Source organism: Priapulus caudatus, unplaced genomic scaffold (genome assembly GCF_000485595.1).
Source record: "Priapulus caudatus unplaced genomic scaffold, Priapulus_caudatus-5.0.1 Scaffold257, whole genome shotgun sequence".
NCBI lineage: Eukaryota > Metazoa > Priapulida > Priapulimorpha > Priapulimorphida > Priapulidae > Priapulus > Priapulus caudatus.
The window spans coordinates 10,023-29,873 of NW_014577318.1; the positions used below are offsets into that span (position 1 = coordinate 10,023).

The 19,851-nt window shown below is 43.1% G+C and overlaps 1 protein-coding gene across 2 annotated transcripts in view; it reads left to right on the forward strand.

The window, feature by feature from the left end:
• The first annotated feature begins 1,057 nt into the window (after nt 1-1,057).
• The window catches only part of LOC106808171 (histidine decarboxylase-like), a 26,466-nt gene continuing 7,672 nt past the window's right edge, over nt 1,058-19,851 (forward strand). The window contains exons 1-9 of one of the 2 annotated variants that reach the window (XM_014810762.1): nt 1,058-1,145; nt 5,091-5,367; nt 12,999-13,171; nt 13,503-13,616; nt 14,060-14,203; nt 14,590-14,724; nt 16,679-16,822; nt 17,135-17,201; nt 17,504-17,666. In XM_014810762.1, the coding sequence (XP_014666248.1) occupies nt 5,340-5,367; nt 12,999-13,171; nt 13,503-13,616; nt 14,060-14,203; nt 14,590-14,724; nt 16,679-16,822; nt 17,135-17,201; nt 17,504-17,666 (968 nt within the window). In that variant the 5' untranslated portion in view covers nt 1,058-1,145; nt 5,091-5,339. Of the gene's footprint in view, nt 1,146-4,853; nt 4,869-5,090; nt 5,368-12,998; nt 13,172-13,502; nt 13,617-14,059; nt 14,204-14,589; nt 14,725-16,678; nt 16,823-17,134; nt 17,202-17,503; nt 17,667-19,851 lie in introns of those variants that run through there. The other variant, XM_014810763.1, reaches the window with a different exon arrangement.

Consider the following 19,851-nt stretch of genomic DNA (forward strand, 5'->3'; position numbering starts at 1 on the left):
GCGTGTGTGTGTATGTGTTATATACGTTTGGCTACATATGTACGGGAGCGAAATTATATTACGGGTGCGTGTAGTCTCTTGCACACACGATCTAAATAATAAGCGTATACATGAATTATACATGTGTCGGAAATGCTAGGCAAATGTGCAAAACTGAAATCAACGTTGTTTTCGGGTGAGCAAAATAGGAAATATTCATCTATAAGGGAAAGAATAATTTGACTTGCATGTCCGCTTCGTAGAGCGAGAGAGCGCCGATGCACACGCCGTTACTCAATAATGAATAGAGAACCTGCATCACAAACGTGTCATGACCAAAAACTAAAAAAAGAACAAAAACTGTATAACACGAACTCTGTTTATTAAAATATATCAAACCATTACAAACTATAGTATTCAATTATAAACAACAAGACTATGTTGAACGATATATAAATAATCAAATATCGATATAATATATTGATAATCGCCGATGTGTACGATACGATCGGCATATATCGATGCCAAGACGATAACAGTGATTTGTCATCTATCATATACCATCCATATCTGAATAAAGCACACACGTGCGCAAACATTTGTTTTAATATTTAATTACTTTAATAATTAATATACGAGCACATCGAGCAGGCACATACGGGGTGTCGTTCTATGCTGGAAGCAAGAACCCCGAGCGCCATGAGTGTTGCAGTGCTCGCGCTACTCGTCTATTGGACGCACCTGTGGTGCGGGGCATGCGCCTTACGGCACGCCGACACAGCCCTACGACTATACTTCCCCTGCGAGCTGAGACCCGATAGACCGCCTTGACGGGCCACGCGACTGCAACGCGACCTGCCGAGCGCTGCCGAAGCCGCCGATACACACACTCATATACGTCATCAACGCTCAACGACTCCCGCTATTATAAATCTCACAGAAGTGCGGACAGTTTGAAAACTTCGTATCGATGAGGCTCTACGATAACTACTTTGAGTTGTGGCTGCAGGAGGACTACACTCGTAGATATTAAATATTTAAACCCATACGGTACCTATCTTTACTCATCATCCGAACAGCTCTGATTTTTATTCACTTGCTGCCGGTAGACGCATCAACGTGTTGTGGTGAGAAGAGAGAGGACCCTTCATCCGACACTGTAACAGGTAGTATGCCTTCGCTCACTCCTCAACGTGTGCAGTGCTTAAGTAAGAATGTATACGAATATTGAATATGATAGTAAGTTATTTGTATGGACTCATATGCGTTTATTATATATCTCTCTATAGTTAATTATTTTTTTAACATATAGCGCTGAAGCTAAACATAAGTAATTATATGACTGTCTTAATGCGCCATGCGTATAATATATTGTAGTAATATATAATTCATCTAATAAAACCGTTAGACCATAGAAACACAACATAAATTGACAGACTGTTTTTGTTATAACTCCGGATTGTTAAATGATTTATTGTAGAAGTTACAGCTGTAGAGGTTACCCTAACTCTATACGCAGTCTTGCTGTTCCAAGTATCTGGAACGATATACTATGTGATCTAAAATTTCTCTCATTTTCAGGTGAAAACTTACTCGGTTTTCATCACTTCATATTTCTGGTACAAAATTATTTATCGAATCCAGAGAAGCGTTTACGTTATCACGTGACGTGTTATCACGTGACGTGTAGACAGTTTTAATAATAAGCTGTTCTATTTTACCGTAGCGATGCCGATTTTAAACATGTTTAAATAGAACTAATTTGTATTCTACGGCGCACGTGCGTCGTTTTATAACAGTTAATACGGTGTCATCTCTCCTTAAATATGGTTCGATTTCCGATATGCAGCCGTGCCTAACAAGACGCTTTATACGAATCGCATGTCTAATTTAATTATTTCGTTCGGCTATACGTGCATCTCGACATTGTTATTGCTTGCCTAGATTCAGATGAAGTTCACTTTTTATGCGAACATTTTCCTTTCTCTTGCTTGTAGAATAGGCTAAGGGTCACGACTACCTATAGACTAATATATATATATATATATATATACCGCGGAGACACTGAATCGCTGGGTACAGTTTGGCATGACAGACATTGCGTGGATTTTGTTAGAACATGATGACCAATTACTGGTTGATTCTGTTATATAACGAAAAATAGACTGTATACTTGTATCCGGTTTGGTTTGATTTGGTGTGTGTGCATGTGTGTGTGTGTGTGTGTGTGTGTGTGTGTGTGTGTGTGTGTGTGTGTGTGTGTGTGTGTGTGTGAGTGCATGTGCGCGCGCGCGTGTGCGTGTGTGGGTATGTGTGTATCTTGTGCGTGTGTGTATCTTCGTGCGCGTGCGTGCGCGTGCGTGCGCGTGCGTGGGTGTGCAAGCGTGCGTGAGCGCGCGGGCGTACATGCGTGATGTATGCGTATATCTTCACATGTCAAGTACGCGTATATAAGTGTTAAGCGACAGTAAAGCCCAATAACAACACGTAGCGAAATCTCGGCTAGATATGCGACATGTCTGTCATACTGCGTAACTCGGTGATTAGTCGTAAAACCAACTGCCGTCCACAAAAACCCTCAAGAATGAAACAGTCAAGCACCATCGAAGCGTAATTAAGTTTGCATCACAGAGAATCACGAGTGTTCGGGACTCGAGTTCTGCAAACACACGTGAGCAAAGTGTACATCCGCGTGCATTATAAATCTAGCTGGAACCGTGCTGCAGAATACAATCTCTTCATTTACGACGAACGCTCTTCAAAACTATATAGCATTGAATATAGTGCATTATACGCTCCATTTAATGGAAGCCACTAACAGCAAACCCGCGCTTAATTTACTCGGTGTGCTATATCTGCGAAACGCTTACTAAAACAATATTATTGAACAATTCATTATATAATAGATATATGTGAGTTATTATAGAACAATGGTAAAATAAGAGAATTTATCCATTATTATTATTATTCATATACACGAGATGCTCGGCTGATGAGATTGTATTGTCAGTACTGCATCTGAATGTCAGTGTTGGTTCGCGTGTTTCCCCTCGATCTGGCTCCGTTAATGTTCACAGCAATAATCGCCGGTGCTTGCATGCAGGTTCTCGTGCGCGGAAAACACGATTTCATGCACTCTACGCATTCAAATTTAGTCGCTATCGGCTTCACCTCAATCCATACCGGCTTCTGTTGAAATGGTTCAGCTTTTTTGGCACGCTCGACTGCATGCAATATTTGCGTGCAAACGTTGTTGCGCTGTTCGTCTTTACCACATTCGTATATATGCATACATATATAATACATTTATATATATATATATATATATATATATATATATATATATATACATGGCGTGAATGGCATTTACATCTCCATACCACTACACAACGTCTCATTCTCAGTCACTTCCCTCACTTAACGACGCCGCAGAAAATGATCGTGGTAATAGTGAGGCAAGCTTACATGCAACATGGGGGCAGTAATGTAAATCGGAAGGCCTTCAGTCTTGCCTTCGCAATGAGGCTGAAGTAGTAGACCACGATGAGTTCGTAACTTGTAGTTTTGCGTGCTGTTTATCGTAACATGTATTAATATTATCGTCTATTATAGCAGCTACAAATATGCGCCGTAAAGTAGCGAACAAGCGTCAGTGAACCAATAAGGAGTATAACACGTATTACACATATTATACCCTAACCACATAATAACGCTAATTGTAATCTACGACTCACATCGTTTACTACATTTGATACTTATTATATTATTATTAGTAGTAGTAGTACTAGTCGTAGTCGTAGTAGTAGTAGTAGTAGTAGTAGTATAGTAAGTAGTAGCTAGTAAGTACTAGTCGTAGTCGTAGTGAATAGTAGTAGTAGTGTCAGTAGTAGTAGTAGTAGTAGTTAGCAGTAGTTAGTAGCGTAGTAGCAGTAGCCATCAGTAGGTAGTAGTAGTCAGTAGTAGAAGTAAGTCCAGTAGTAGGACTAGTAGTAGCTAAGTAGCCGTAGTAGCAGTAGCAGCAGCAGTAGCAGTAGCAGTCAGCGTAGCATCAGTAGTAGCTCGTATTACCTAGTAGTAGTCAGTAGTAGTAGTAGTAGCTAGGAGTAGGTAGCAAGTAGATGCAAGTAGCAGTAGCCAAGTAGCGAGTTAGCAGCCAGCCAGCTAGCGTTCAGTGCGGGCTAGCAGTAGCAGGGCGCAAGTAGCCAGATAAGCAGTAGTACAGATAGTAGTAGGTTAGCGAGTAGCGTAGTATAGTAGTAGTAGTGCTAGTAGTAGTAGTAGTAGTAGTAGCTAGTGTACTTGTATGCCAGCAACGATGGTAACTCCGACCGTGACGCTTAGCACGTCACCCTAGAGATCTTACATGTATGGAGCTGGTTGACGAACGCGCAAACGACAATACGACGGCTCTCACCGGACATCGCCCTGTGCAAAAGGATAGGCTCGCCAAACCTAAGCGATACCGGCATCCCGCTAGTGCTTCCCAGTCAATCGTCTGTTTTAGCAGGACAGAGTTTCTAGTAGCCGGTTCGAGCCACAAGACTATATAAGCTGCATTTTTGACAAGCTCAGGATGGACACATTTATATTAAGATTTAAAGAGAGATCTTACTGTAGTTCAGTCCAGAGATAGGCATGCCTATAGGCTATGTTGCCTATAGCGTATTTAGTATGTACTATATTTGTATGTGTAGTTAATAATAAAAGTCTCATGTGAAACATACTAATCCGGGACCTACGTCTACGTATACTGTGGCTATCTCTGACTCTCTCACGTCTGCTGCTAAAGCCTCTTCTACTGGTTTATCTAGGCGACAACGCTGGTTACTCTTACGTTATGTCGACGCTTCCATCCTACCGACATCTTGACAACCTTTCGCAGCACAACAGTTAGTAGTAGTAGTGAGTGAAGTTCGTTCAGTATGTAGTAGAAGTGGAGTAGTTTTTTAGTAGTTCAGTTAGCTAGTAGTAGTAGTAGTAGTAGTAGTAGTAGTAGTAGTAGTAGTAGTAGTAGTAGTAGTAGTAGTAGTAGTAGCAGCAGCAGCAGTAGCAGTTGTTGTAGTAGTAGTAGTAGCAGTAGTAATAATAATAATATTATTATATCGTTTCAGCTAACTCTAACATCACCGAAGCTACCACGACGCCCAGCAAACTACCGACTGAAGTATACCTCACTCCAACCCGCGGGCGATTCTTGCAGGGATCCTGCACAATCAACAGCAACGCTGGAGGCTCGTAACAAGTCGTTGGCTTCACACGGCTTCAGCGTGTTCCTAGGAGCGGTGCGAGTCGCGGCGGGTCGAGTCGAACAAGCGTTCCTAACCAAACAGCTGGCAGCGAAACGCAGCAAGAACGCAGGCATGGACTACGACGAGTATAGGCAAAGAGGTTGGTATCTTTTCTTCACTATATATGTGCAGACATGCAACGGCGAAGTTGAAAGCAGCGGCATGCAGCGGTGTGGTTAAAAACTAATAAATCGACGATATTTCGATGCTATCGTGTTACTTATGACTGTCGGATTTTATATTGCAATACATTCGCCAAGATACCAGCAGAGATAGGCAAGTCGAAAGAAACATCACTACTAGCGGTAGAGGTTAATTAACTCGAAAGGATATACAGTTCGCGTGATAAATAACACTTGGTGATACGCCCATAGGTAGAGCAGAAGTAGAAACGGGGTTAAAGTCCTTGAAGCAATTGCTTTAATGGAGGAACGTAAAGTGTAGATTATCGCCAATCCGACCAGATTGCCCAAGTGAATTTCGTCAAGACGAGCACGTGATTGGCACACCAACTGTTTCTCTTTGTAGTTCGTTGTCTAGTTGTGTCGTGACGTGGAGAAGTGAAATTTTGAAAAAGTGAAAAAGTGAAAAAGTGAAAAAGTGAAATAAGTCAGACGATACAAGTGCACCCGTCGGTAGGTCTTGATTTTGCATATACATAGTTTTTACCACATTTTTAATCAGCTTGAGGTTACTACGGTTTTGCTGTAATAAACTAGTGTAGCGATTACGCGACACGTAATATCCTCTGGCAGATTTTGAACGTGATCTCGCAATAAGTCTATATACCGTTCCATAGCGTATAATACCGTATAATACCGTATAATACCGTATAATACGTATAATACCGTATAATACCGTATAATACCGTTCCATAGCGATATAGCGATATATAGTTATATAGCGATTTATTACATTCCTATATATCAGTCGTCTGCATTACGTCACTGTTTCAGCAAGGCGCATGCGCTGTGCGAATATCACACGACCACAAACGCTACTGAGTAAATATACTAACAGCAAAAATATAGGAATACCCTCACCAATGACATAATAAGTGAAATATAATACCTTTTTAATAGTAAAAGGAGAACGAACAAATAGCTTTTGATCACCGATGTTGACATATTTGGCTACGGCATATATGTTATGTGCGGCATGTCCCAGTGGACTCGCCCTGCGTGCGGCAATTCTGAAACTCGTGTACGCTTCTTCTAATAAAATTACACTCGTCTGCATGTAATCAGTAGTGAAGGTTGTGCGAACGTTTTTTCACGGTCACGACCACCAGGCAGACGTGTAAAAAGCATCATCTGTCGCAGACAAATGGGCACGCTGTTTGAAACACGCACACGCACATAGGCGCGCACTTACGCACACACGCACACACACTCTCTCACACACGTCCGCGCGCGCACACACGCGTACGCGCATGCACACTCACACACGTACAACTACCACACAACACACAACACACACACAACACACACACACACAAGCACACGTACGCACGCACGCACACACATGCGTGTACTCGCAAGCGTGCACGCATACACGCGCGCGCGTAAACACACATACACGCACACAAACGCACGCATGTACACACGCACACGCGCACACAAACGCACGCATGCGCACACGCGCGCGTCGCCAGTATTTGAAGAACGAGCAGAAATAGCAGCAATCGAAGAATGGAGTACGTGTCATCGTGGGGCACAGACGACATAGGAAAAGTATACATACCAGCAGCTGCCGACGTGAGCACAAACAGAGGAATGCTTGCACGCGCTGTTACATATGTGGAACATGTATTCAAGTATGGGCTGAAAAGACCACGTCTACTCTTCGATGACTTTGGACTTTTTCATCGAATAAATACGTAAAATTGTGTCAGGTGTGAACGAAAGCTATAGGCGCCGAAAGCTTAAGATTGATTAAAAGATGTAAAAGCCGATTTCTGTTAACAACCTAATATACTTTAGTGTGTTTACACGCTGCGCGTCTGTGTGAGCGTATGTGCCCATGTTTGTGCGTGCGCGTCTGTGTGAGCGTATGTGCCTATATGTTTGTGCGTACGCGCCCGTGTGAGCGTATATGTCTGTGTTTGTGCGTACGCGTCTGTGTGCGCGTATATGTTTGTATTTGTGCGTACGCGCCCGTGTGAGCGTATGTGCCCATGTTTGTACGTACGCGCCCGTGTGAGCGTATGTACCTATATTTGTGCGTGCGTGTCTGTGTGAGCGTATATGTCTGTGTATGTGCGTGCGCGCCCGTGTGCGCGTATAGGGCCTATGTTTGTGCGTACGCGCCCGTGTAAGCGTATGTGCCTATATTTGTGCGTGCGCGTCTGTGTGAGCGTATATGTCTGTGTATGTGCGTGCGCTCCCGTGTGCGCGTACAGGGGTTATGTGTGTGCGTGCGCGCCCGTGTGCGCGTATGTACCTACATGTTTGTGCGTGCGCGCCCGTGTGCGCGTATGTACCTATATGTGTGTGCGTGCGCGCCCGTGTGCGCGTATAGGGCCTATGTGTGTGCGTGCGCGCCCGTGTGCGCGTATGTACCTACATGTTTGTGCGTACACGTCTGTGTGTTCCGCGACCGTGCGTGTCTCTGTATTTAGAATCGCATGAGCTTCAACGACTACTTTTTTTAATTTACTGTGACCGTATTGCCGTCGACTTCGCTTCGTATAAGTCGTACGCTTCGTGCATTTAGAATAGCGCAACCCATCAGTGCATCACGGTCGGCGCGTATTTGTCATGCGGGAGAGGTCCTCCTCTAGCTGGTAGGTCGATCAGCGGGCGGCTCACTCACTCACACACGCACGCACGCACGCACGCACACACGCACGCACACACGCCGGCGCGCACGCACCCATGCACGGCTGCGCGCACCCACGCGCATGTGTGCAGTGGTCAGCGAAAGGTTAGCTTGATTTACATATCTCAAAACCATCGTTTGTGAATAAGCTGACATTCATGTGTACGCGCGCGCGTGTGTGCGTGGCGGGCGGCCGGAGGACGAATGTGCCTACTTGTGCGTGTGTACGTGTGTGCGTCGGTGTGTGCGTGCGTGCGTGCGTGCGTGTGTGCGTCGGTGTGTACGTGCGTGCGTGCGTGCGTGCGTGCGTTCCTGCCTGCGTGTACGCGTGCCTGCGCGCGTGCGCGGGTGTATGTGCGTGCGTGTGCGCGTGCGTTCCTGCATGCGTGCGTGCGTTCCTGCGTGCGTGCGTGCGTGCGTGCGCGTGTGTGTGCAGCACATCACCATTGGTGTTGCTCAGCTGCTAATTAGGTAAATTCTGTAAGAACGCGGAGCCGTCGATGTGTTTGTTGTGGCGTCGCGTTGCAGCGAGCAGCGTCGGTAACCGATCCCCCCATACGACGTCGCACCGACCATAAAGCTGTCACTCGCTGCTGTTTGAACAAGAATTTATTTACCTTAGACGCACGCATGACAATAATATATGGCAACATGTCGCTGCTCGCCTACATACATAATTCTGTCGGACAACCGAGACAGTCACTCTTTACCGCGTAACTACACATATACGTTACATAACCGTTCCCTTTTTTTCGAATAACGAATGAGCGACGTAAGCGTCATTTATTACCGTAAACATACGGCTAGCAAAACAATAACGCGGTAATTTCAAAGTCAATATCTATTCCCGGCGATGAAGGTAATAACAAATCATGTATGCATGCAAGAAAGTTCACGTTACGTACGTTTGACGGGTAACAACGGAGATTGGTGGAGACGGTTCTTGCATGCCTATATTATGATAATGCCAATCGTAACAATAACTTCTTTCAGTGTTCATAGTGAACATGCGTATTTCTCTACTAGGAACTCTCGTTAAAATCATATAGATTTACGTGGAGTCTCACAGAGATACAACTCATGCACTTTGAACTGTTTAAATGCAGTGATCATGCGTATAGAAGACAAAGATGAATAACAGAGATAAGACGCCGATTACGAAGTAAAAGATGGCGGCAATGATGGGGCGGCAGACGAACTAGATGAAGAGTACAACGATGATGACATTGGTGTGTATAATAAAAAAGAAGCGTACGATTACGAAGTATACTACGCATAGGGAAGAACGACGAAGAAGGATGGCGGGAAGAGGGGGAGAAAGATGAGGAGGAAATCGAAGAGAAAAGGAGAAGACAAGGAACAAGTATAGAATAAAAAGCAAGAAGGAAAAGAAGAAGACAGATATGATGAAGAAGATGAGGAAAGGGGCGAAGAATAAGAAAAGGGAGAAGAAGAAGAAAAGCAAAAAGAAAAAAGAATATCTTAGACAGATTAGCAGGTATTCCTTCGAGTTCACAAATTCTTTGTTACGCATGGTCAAGTCCGCTTGGACTTGCTAAAACACTTCTATTACCTAGAGACCTATACAATTGACTGAGAAATCATACCAAACACTATTTATATATATATATATATATAACACGTCGATCGATGGCGCCACGCGTCACGTCTTATTGTGTTGACCATGCAGTCGCCGGTCAGCGTTGCTCGCTTTCTCTCTCACAATCACACGGCAGTATAAAACAAAGCGTTAATAGAGCGGACATGACGACGCTGACAATCACGGGGGAGCCGTCGAGCAATTAGCGCGCTCCGACTTTGTGCACTTTCGGCGAGTCGAAGCACGTATCGTCCATAATCAGTCGACGTCAACGACAGATTGCCCCGCCGCGTCGATAGCGTCGTCTAGGTGCGTGACGCAGACGCGATAAATTACGACACGCCACGTGACCTCACACCTATATATTATACCACCGAGACTCGGTACTCGAACCGCCCGCCATTCAAGAGATATATATATATATACCCGCGAGACTCGGAGCGAGGCGCCCGCGTCATTCAAGAAAGACCATTCGATTCGTAGTTTGTTTGTATAAATGCGTGATAATAACACGTTTGCAGGTTGTTGTTGTTGTTGTTGTTGTTATGTTCGGGGGGTTAACGAACGCTTTTATGAGCCCAGCAAGATGCGCTTGCAAGGAACAACGTACAATGATTATATATGAAGAACATTGTGAAAAAATTCTCCAGTTTTACGTGTGCATATTAGCGTATTAGTAATACAGTTGTGTAAATAGTAACATTTCAGATGCTAAACGCTAACGCTCAACGCTCAACGTTAAACGTTCTAGTACTAGACTGTTCATGTTAATCGTGTTGCTTATTGATAACAACAAAACATTCATTAGGGAATCACAAGAACAAATAATCATTGTATTGACAAACTCATGAGCGAGTCGATATTTTCTAACAATTCTCGTTTCCTTTCTAACATTGATCGAAATCGTGAAACATTGTGAGAAAACAAATTCACGCATATAATTCCATTAACAAACATAATATAGATATGTTAGGGGAATACCTTATGCAAACACATTACCATATAAATGCGGACTGAAAGTTAACGCGTGTCTTGCCAAATTCCATGTATTTAAACTATCTGACCATACGGGACTTGTCATACGCCCGGGACGGTTGTAGGTTATATGCATTTTTATTCACGATCACATGTACAGACTCTTCGTAGGCACGTAGAAAATGGTCGCCTAACCAATCAAATCACGGAATGCATGCATGTCCCGTGTAGTAAGAGCGGGAACAGTTACAAATGTTTAATATAAATATAGAAGCAAACAACTGAATGTAACAATGCCAATTGTCATTCAACTAGACCTATTGTAAAGAATTGGTAAAGAATTGGGTAAAGAATTAGAGTATTATAATCTGTATTTGGCTCGAAGCGCCCAATGCCAATTTCTCCGTCCGTTTCCTTCATACTCGAGCCCCGTACGGCTACGAGTACATACCCGCATACGCATGCATGTACGTACACGTGCGTACGAGTAGGTGCATGCATGCGTGTACCTGCACGCACGCGTGCATGCATGTGAGCGGACGCGTGTGCGTGTGCGCAAGTGTGTACGCGTTCGTGTGCGGGTGCGTTCGTATACGTGCGCGAGCGTGCGCGAGTGTGCACGCGTAAAGGTACACGTTGGTGTAGGTTAGGGTTGTGTACGGTGTGCCGGTAGCGGAATTCCTGCATCTATGCACACGCGTGCGTGTATATCTGCGCGTCTCTGTGCGTTCGAACATGTCTGTGTATATTAGGTGCAGAAAACACAGACCACTCTCATAAACATAACTTAAAACAGTTAGTTGGTTGTACAACGGTTGGCACTAGGGCGTTTGACGCGTGCGGGATGGTAGCAATGGGTGAGAAAATCTACACGCGTTATATCGGAATATCATTGCAATTAATCTAACGTGATAATGCTAGACAACATGTATTCAGCATTATTCATCAATGCCAACTATAAGTGAGACATCTACTTGTCTGTGGCTCTCACATCTCTCAAACTACTGTCTCATTACACCTATAGTTACCAGGAATGGGTTTTGATTTACAACACGTCCCGAGAAACACTGGGTGCCCCAACTCGCACGCTATATGAGGGTTACAAGGTGCCGGTGCAGCAGATATATTCTATAGCATTGTTAATTAGGTAGTAATTGTGAATTTATGTCACGTCATTGATTTACACGTAATTCGTTCATTAAGACGGCGTTGCATACGTGCACTACAATTAAGGTCACCTACTAATACATGGAAACTGCGCAAATACATGAGTTAACATGGGGAAATAATGCTCAAGCTGTACTTATTAGAGCGTTTATAATAGTCTGCTGAGCTCTCGTTATGTTGTACGGGTAGATCTTGTGATCTCAATGATAGAGCAACAAGAACGTCCTGGGTAATACCCATTAATACGCTTAAAAACAAACAAACAAAATATAAAATGAAATTTCTGTTGTACTTACGCCGACCTTGTCAAACAACAACACGTACATGCACTTTGCGTGATAGATTACTGCTGGCTAATTAAATGGTACGATAATATGGCATGTATGAATCACATGGCACTTTTAAAACAGCAAACAATAAATCTGTCTATGCGCATATCACTAATGGCATAATATTTCATAATCTCGAGTGGCTGCATGGCGGGAGCTTCGATAGGTATGGAAAGACGGCAGGTTATGAGTATGTAACAGCTAGTGTGGATGGCGAAATTGCGAAATGATTAATCAGGTGTTGCAAAGGAAGCTTTTCATCGAGAAACGTCTAAGTCTATATACAGAGGAAAGAGTGAGTCATGCGACTAGAAACCGCCAATAGCATTCACGACTTCTTATTTTTATATCAACGTATCGGTTTCGAAATTTATAATTTTTGCGTTTTGGGGCAAGCTGAACGAGATACATTCTTGAGAATGTTGTTAGAAATTGTATATTTTTATAAGGTTTGACAGCGTTGTGGCTGTCGTTGTAAAACATGAGGATAGCCAGCTAGGTTGAAATCACTAGCTCGAATGATGACGTGAAGATTTATTGCATACGTTTTGCTTTCTATCGCATCAGTTTGTTTGTTTGTTTTTTATTTCGTCCCGATAATTCACTCACGCGTTCATGCAAATCGTCAAATCATACAGTAAAACTAATGTAACCCCAAATTTCACCAAAAATGATGTATATTCCGTTCTCCATCATCACTCGATTATTTACGTGAATTTACCCAGTTGAATCTGCTCATCATTACCTCATTCCTGAGCGAATCGACAAATTAAATGTAGGGCCTATGCCGAAAAATACAGAATTCGTTCTGTTAACGTTAAACTCGCCGTTATTGGGCAGGTAAGGAGATGGTGGACTACATAGCCGATTACCTGGAGGGAATTCGAAAGCGGAGAGTGTATCCATCCGTAAAGCCAGGATACATGAAGTCACTATTGCCCGATCATGCACCGGAAGAAGGCGAAGACTGGGATAGCATCTTCCGGGATGTTGAACGCGTCATCATGCCCGGGGTGAGCGCATAGACTAAGAATAATATTCTAGTATATATAAATATTCTTAGTCTATGGTAAGCGTGCTGCATTCAGCCAATCACGCGTTGTTTACGCATAACAAAGAAAAAATCTGACATGTCAGCAAGAAAACCACGATTGATGCCTAATAGCTTAATAAAGAATGATAACGAAAACGAATCGATGCTTTAAATAGAATGTTTGAATTATTCACAAGCGTGTACATCGCGCAGAAGAACAACACAGCATCGGACACAGGATCCTGATAAACTATAATAGATCACATTTACACGGTAAATGTTTGTCATCGTTGTGATATTTGTTCGCATAGATCACGCACTGGCAGAGCCCACAGATGCACGCATACTTCCCAGCATTAAACAGCCCGCCCTCGCTTCTAGGAGACATGTTGGCAGATGCGATCGGCTGTCTGGGTTTCACCTGGGTACGTTTATATACAGTCTACTTAAAGTTAATGATTTTGAAGATATGGTTATCATCCGTTTATGTCCGTTTCCCGGTTGGGTTTTATACCATAACCATTTACCTAACTCCCGGCAACTTCCTAATATAACCCCATAACTCCCATTCAATCCCTATCAACCGGATAATGCTCTCCTGCATCACTTAGTAAGCACTTTTCAAGTTAAATCCTATTTTTTTGTATAAACCCGATGAGTAATTCATATAATCATGATAGATAACACAACATGCCTAATGCATGGTAAGTGCCAAGGGGACACTCAACATGCTGACGGTGCATCATGTATTATTGAGATCGCTGAAAAATTAGATATCAAAATTAAGAATCATTACTCCAAACATTATAAGGAAAGTATTGCAGTGTACATAGATAGTTCCTCTCTTACTCGTTCCAATTTCGATCAGGCCTCGAGCCCCGCTTGCACAGAGCTGGAGACCATCGTGATGGACTGGTTGGGAAAGATGCTAGGACTTCCGGATGCCTTCCTACATAACCCCAGCAGCGGTAGCAGTGGAGCCAGAGAGGTCCGGGGAGGCGGTGTTATACAGGCAAGCGTCTTATTTAGTCTTAGCGTTATTTCTATAGATCCCATTCAACCGCCGGGCGAATATCGTAGCGTGTGTATAATTAAAGCTGCAAGCTACTAACAATTATTGTTTAATTACCCATAGCCACTGTTTTAATATGCATCGTTGTTGTATTACTGTAATAATGTTAATTGGGAGTCCGGCGTATAGAAACAATAGTGGCATGCGTTAAATTTAGTACTGTCGAACAGACGCTACGACGCCATGGCTAAGACATGAATACGTCTACACGACCTGACAATGCGAGCGATAAAGATTATCGAAAAAATCTCAAAAGAAATTAAAAGAAATTTTAAAAAACAGTTCAGTTTTCAAAAAAAATTGGGTTGGCGATGGTTTTTTTCCAGACCACCGCGAGTGAGTCGACGTTCGTAGCGCTGTTGGCGGCCAGGACACAGGTTATAAGACGCGTGCAGGAGCAATATCCGGAGATGGAAGACGGAGAGATCAATTCCCTTCTTGTTGCATACGGCTCTGATCAGGTATGCCAACCTGCTCTGCTCTCTATATCCTCTAACAGAATGTTGTAACCGGGCTGAATTATAGGATATATATGTATACGCTTATAGGATATATTTATAGAATATATATTATAGGATATATATATGTACAACCTGCTCTAGGCTGAATTATAGGATATATATGTATACGCTTATAGGATATATTTATAGGATATATATGATAGAATATATATATATGTACAACCTGCTCTATACTCTGTATGAGTTATAAGATACGAGGAGAATCACCTGATGCCTGCCATAAAATTTTGATTTGGCTGTTACGTCTGATACTTGCGTGAAAACTGGCGTCTATTTCGTCAGCAAATCGATGCTTGCTTCGTGCCTATAGAAACCGATATTCATTAGCGAGTTATTCTGTGCACTAATCCGTTTTGCTTTGTACGAGAGCACTCGCTCCAGAATGTTTGCTGCGCGGACAATTTGAAATATGATGTGGAATCGCATGTCATATTTTTACCGGCGCAAACGGCGAGTATACTCGGGGAATATTGACGTTCAATTTACGTCATGTTTAGAATTTTTCCGAGCGTGATAACGAATGCTCACGACATGAATGTCACGCCAACCGACGTCAGAACCGTGTATTCGACACGGCACGTTTAAATAACTAGATTTTTCAGATTTAGATGTACTGATATATTCGGATTCAATATCTCATTAAATCTTGTTTGAAAGATGCTTATGGTACAACTTGCTCGCTTGCAAGACGCGCTTGAACGAAGATCGAGTAACTAACGATGTTTCTAGTTAGAATGCTATAAGATCTGCGCTAATATTGTGATCTTGACGGAGAAACAGACAACTCGCGTTATGCAACACTCTAAACACTAAGTGAAAAAGACAGTAAACAGCCAATGCATGTATTGATAACTGTCGTCTGATGCTGTCCCCAATTAGCAACGCGACAATCCAGGCGTCGCGACGCATTTCCGATTTGTTTAGCGGACGGTTTGACGTCCAGCCTACAAATTCGATAGAGAATTGCTCGCAGAAAGTCGACGGCGCTTGATTGACCTGATTTAGTGAATCCTCAGCGGCGATAAGTTGATTCAATTAGCTGGCGCACGTCCACTGCATAGATCACCTGAAAACTGAGCGCAAGGTCGTGAATAATGACGGCAGTTCTAGTAAGCGACATGACACGACATATAAACTAGAAGCTACATATATAGGCTAGAAGCTACATATAAACTAGAAGCTACATATATAGGCTAGAAGCTACATATAGACTAGCAGCTACACATAGACTAGACGCGACATGAGCGTTATCCTGCGTACCACGTTGTGATCGCCACGTAGAGGTCACACTCGGTTACTTAATAAGAGCACAATCCGCACGTCCATCTTCTTCATAAAGTCTTTGAAATCGGCGAGAGCAAATGAACGACGAAGATAATGTAAGATGAGGTCTATATAGAGTTCGAATATCGATGATTGACGATTTACACCAAGTTCTAGGTTGGGTGTCAGTGAATAGTGTGAATGACTGTGTAAAAACATCTTCCGATGTTTTTACTGAATTTAAACTGTAAGCACTGACAATTCTTTGAGATATTCTGTGCGCCGAACAGTCTTAGATTAACTTATACGCGATCATTTGTGTGCGTGCGTGCGTGCGTTTGTGTGCGTGCATACACGGGTACGAGTATGAATGAGTGCGTTTGTACGTGCGTGCGTACGTTCATGCATAAATCAATTGCAATAAAACCAACAGCAAAGTCCGAGACCGGCATTTTTCGAATTTTTTTCTGCACACACGCTTATCTCAGTGAGGGTTATATTCAAACACACGCGCACGCACTCACGCGCGCAAGCACAGGTAGAGAGACCACAGGCGAAACTCAGATACAGATGAGATAACAACATTTTATTAAGGAAAAGAAACTGCATGGAGTACTGCATATTTGCGCAGGCACATTCGTCAGTAGAAAAGGCCGGCCTCATAGGACTGGTCAAGATGCACTTCCTTACCTGCGACGAAGAACTGTGTCTGCGAGGCGAGGAACTACAGAAGGCTATCGACTCTGACAGACAGGAAGGATTCATCCCCTTCTTCGTAAGCTTCGTAATTTACACTTACTGCAGAGCGTTGATATAACATAGCTTCTAGCCATTTTATCGTTTACCATAACGGAATTATGGATAACTGACTGAGAGAGTGGACTAAGTTGTAAGACTATTCTGTTTTCGTGCAGTAACGACTTGAATCGTCGACTAATTTAACATATTAATATTAAATTTTAATTATAACAAATTGAAAAAAGAACAATAAATACAATAAAGATTTACACGAAAAGTTTAACCTTATATTAAATAAATTGGGTTGCGAGTATTAGATCCAGTATTGAATCCAATTTTTTTGACACAGCTATGCGCAACTCTGGGAACTACAGGAGCCTGTGCATTTGATAAGCTTACGGAACTGGGACCAATATGTAAGTACTGTCATTTGTGAGCAATTTCGCTTTAGTAACTGTCAGAACAGAAATCGCTGCATTTTTATCAAGGTGATGCTGACGACGACTGCCCTCGTGAAATAATCATTTACTGCAAGGTTTACTGAGATGGACTACCTATTTGACTCGCTAGCCATTTGGTCTTTTCAAACTTTATCTAGATCTTAATATATATCGTGGCTGTTTTTGCCGATAATGCATCGTTAATGCCGGTTCCCATCGCTAGGTGCGCTCTGTTCGTCTTGTGTGTTTAACGCCGCCCTGGTGGCATGCGGTTGCAGGCGAGCAGGAAGGTCTATGGATGCACATTGATGCGGCGTATGCGGGCACGGCGTTCGTCTGTCCCGAGTACAGATGCTACACAGAAGGCATAGAGTATGCCGACTCGTTCGCCTTTAACCCTAGCAAGTGGATGATGGTGCACTTTGACTGCACTGCCTTGTGGTAAGCGAACAAGCAGGTTTATAAATACTGCATACGAGACAAATCCGAACGCAGGTACTGTCGTGCCCTGGAGAGATTCTGGGATTCATAAATAATCCTATGACGAGAGAGAATGGTTATTTTCGTGATGCGCGATTGGACCATTTTATGTATCTGGGAATCGGGAACTACCAGTGAAATTTAATCGGGAATAGAAGTAAACCGAGACGTGGGAAAAGCTGAAATTTCGATTTTAAATAAAAGGAAATTACGAATAGGCACATTTTTAGCTGAAAAGCTGGGAATAAATAAACACCCGCCGTCCCTCTTCTTAGAACGGTAGTTCGTGAGTTATTCTCGCTACCTCACGCATTAACAATATATATATATATATTAGGTGATATATATATAATATATATATATGGGGCCCTATATAAATTATTATTCAATGTCCGCTTTTATCTTAAGTGCGAATGTAGGGATATTTAAACTGGTAAAAGTCAACGATAAGCATCAGGATTTGCATAGGAGGAAAGAAGCGTTGCAGTAGTTTGAGAAGTGATTACTGCAGCAGTTACCAGTACACTAACATCATCAGACACGGGCGCCGTGGTGCATTAGCGAGCATCTACGAAAAGCGAACCATTATCTTAAAGCAACGACGCGGGTATACAAACAACTACTTTCTGTGTGTGAGTCAATTCCGTGTAATAGCTTATGGATGTTTTGTTTACGGTTCTGTGCCTAAATTTGCGGATTTGGTTTCATTGCGGACCAGTTATTCGAGCACGTCAGGCACGGCGACGTTCGGCGTGAGCTGAAACATTTTGAAGAAAGTTTATGATACGCGTGAGAAGACCACTCTGCTATCATTATCGTTATCTCGATAGAGCCTCGACCACGTGGCGAACGCGCCGTGGTGACGTCAGATGATAGTGTGTGTGTGTGCGAATTCGTTGTGTGTGTGTGTGTGTGTGTGTGTGTGTGTGTGTGTGTGTGTGTGTGTGCGTACGTGCGTGTTTGACGCGGGCATCTATACGTGATATTTAATCAGCGTGAGCATCACGCCACAATAAAGCCGTGCCGTTTCTATTGTGTTAAAATGCTCGCCAGAGATCTCAGACTTTGAATCGCTTTTAAGATAAGACCGCGTCTAAACTGGCGTGGGTGTGAGCGGAGTGGGGGAGTGGGGGTCCAGCGTATAGGTGTGGCACATTGTCATAACGCGCGTTGTTAGCTAACATATTTTCATATATGTGATGGATATAATTTGCTCGAACACAAGTTATTATTGATACAAGCTAAAACTCGTCCGTGCGGTGTATCTTCTTATACCTGGACGTCACTATTGCTCACGTTATCTATCTTATATTTATATCTATTATATACACGCTGTATATATAAAGGTTTCGTTGCAGCTAATGACTAGACACGTACAGTCTAAATAGCCTGGATAAAACTCTAATAGCGGCACGTATATAATTACAGCCGATCGAAGTATATTATAGTATATAATATCAAGCGAAACAATTAACGCGAAACACAGAAAGTCATCGATTATCGATTATTAATCAATTAAGGCATGTTTAGGTAAACCGCACGTGACAGTATACAGCTTTGCTCGCGCAATGATGCTCCCATAGAAATATTATACTATAGTGAGACTGTGTCTCTATAATTATATTTCTATGGTTGCTCCTGTAGAAAAGCGCGTGTAACTGAATCGTCGTATTAGAAGAGAAAAAATGTCGCAAAACGTTTGAGGTCTTATTGAGCGTGGCGTGAAAACTCTACTGGTGGAGCTGATCTTTCCGTGGCCACGATCACAGACTGTCGTGCCAGTGAGCATGCATCGCATATGCAGTCGCATAAACCATATACCAAATATATGTTTGTTTGTGCGCGCGCACGTGCGTGCGTGCGTGCGTGTGTGTAACACTGTGTGCGTGTGTGCGTGCGTGCGTGCGTGCGTGCGTGCGTGCGTGCGTGCCTGCGTGCGTGCGTGCTTGCACTGCACTTCACTGTTGTTTCACAGCTTCCAAATCAACGACACGCTTCATCGCACTTTTCATCGCACTTCAGGATTCATAGAGTATTGAATCGGTCTTTGTAAACCGCGTGTGTTAAGCCAGTCAGGTAAACCCATACCTCGACGGCGCCTACTATAGCCCTTCGCTCTGCCACAGACCTGTGGCAGAGCGAAGGG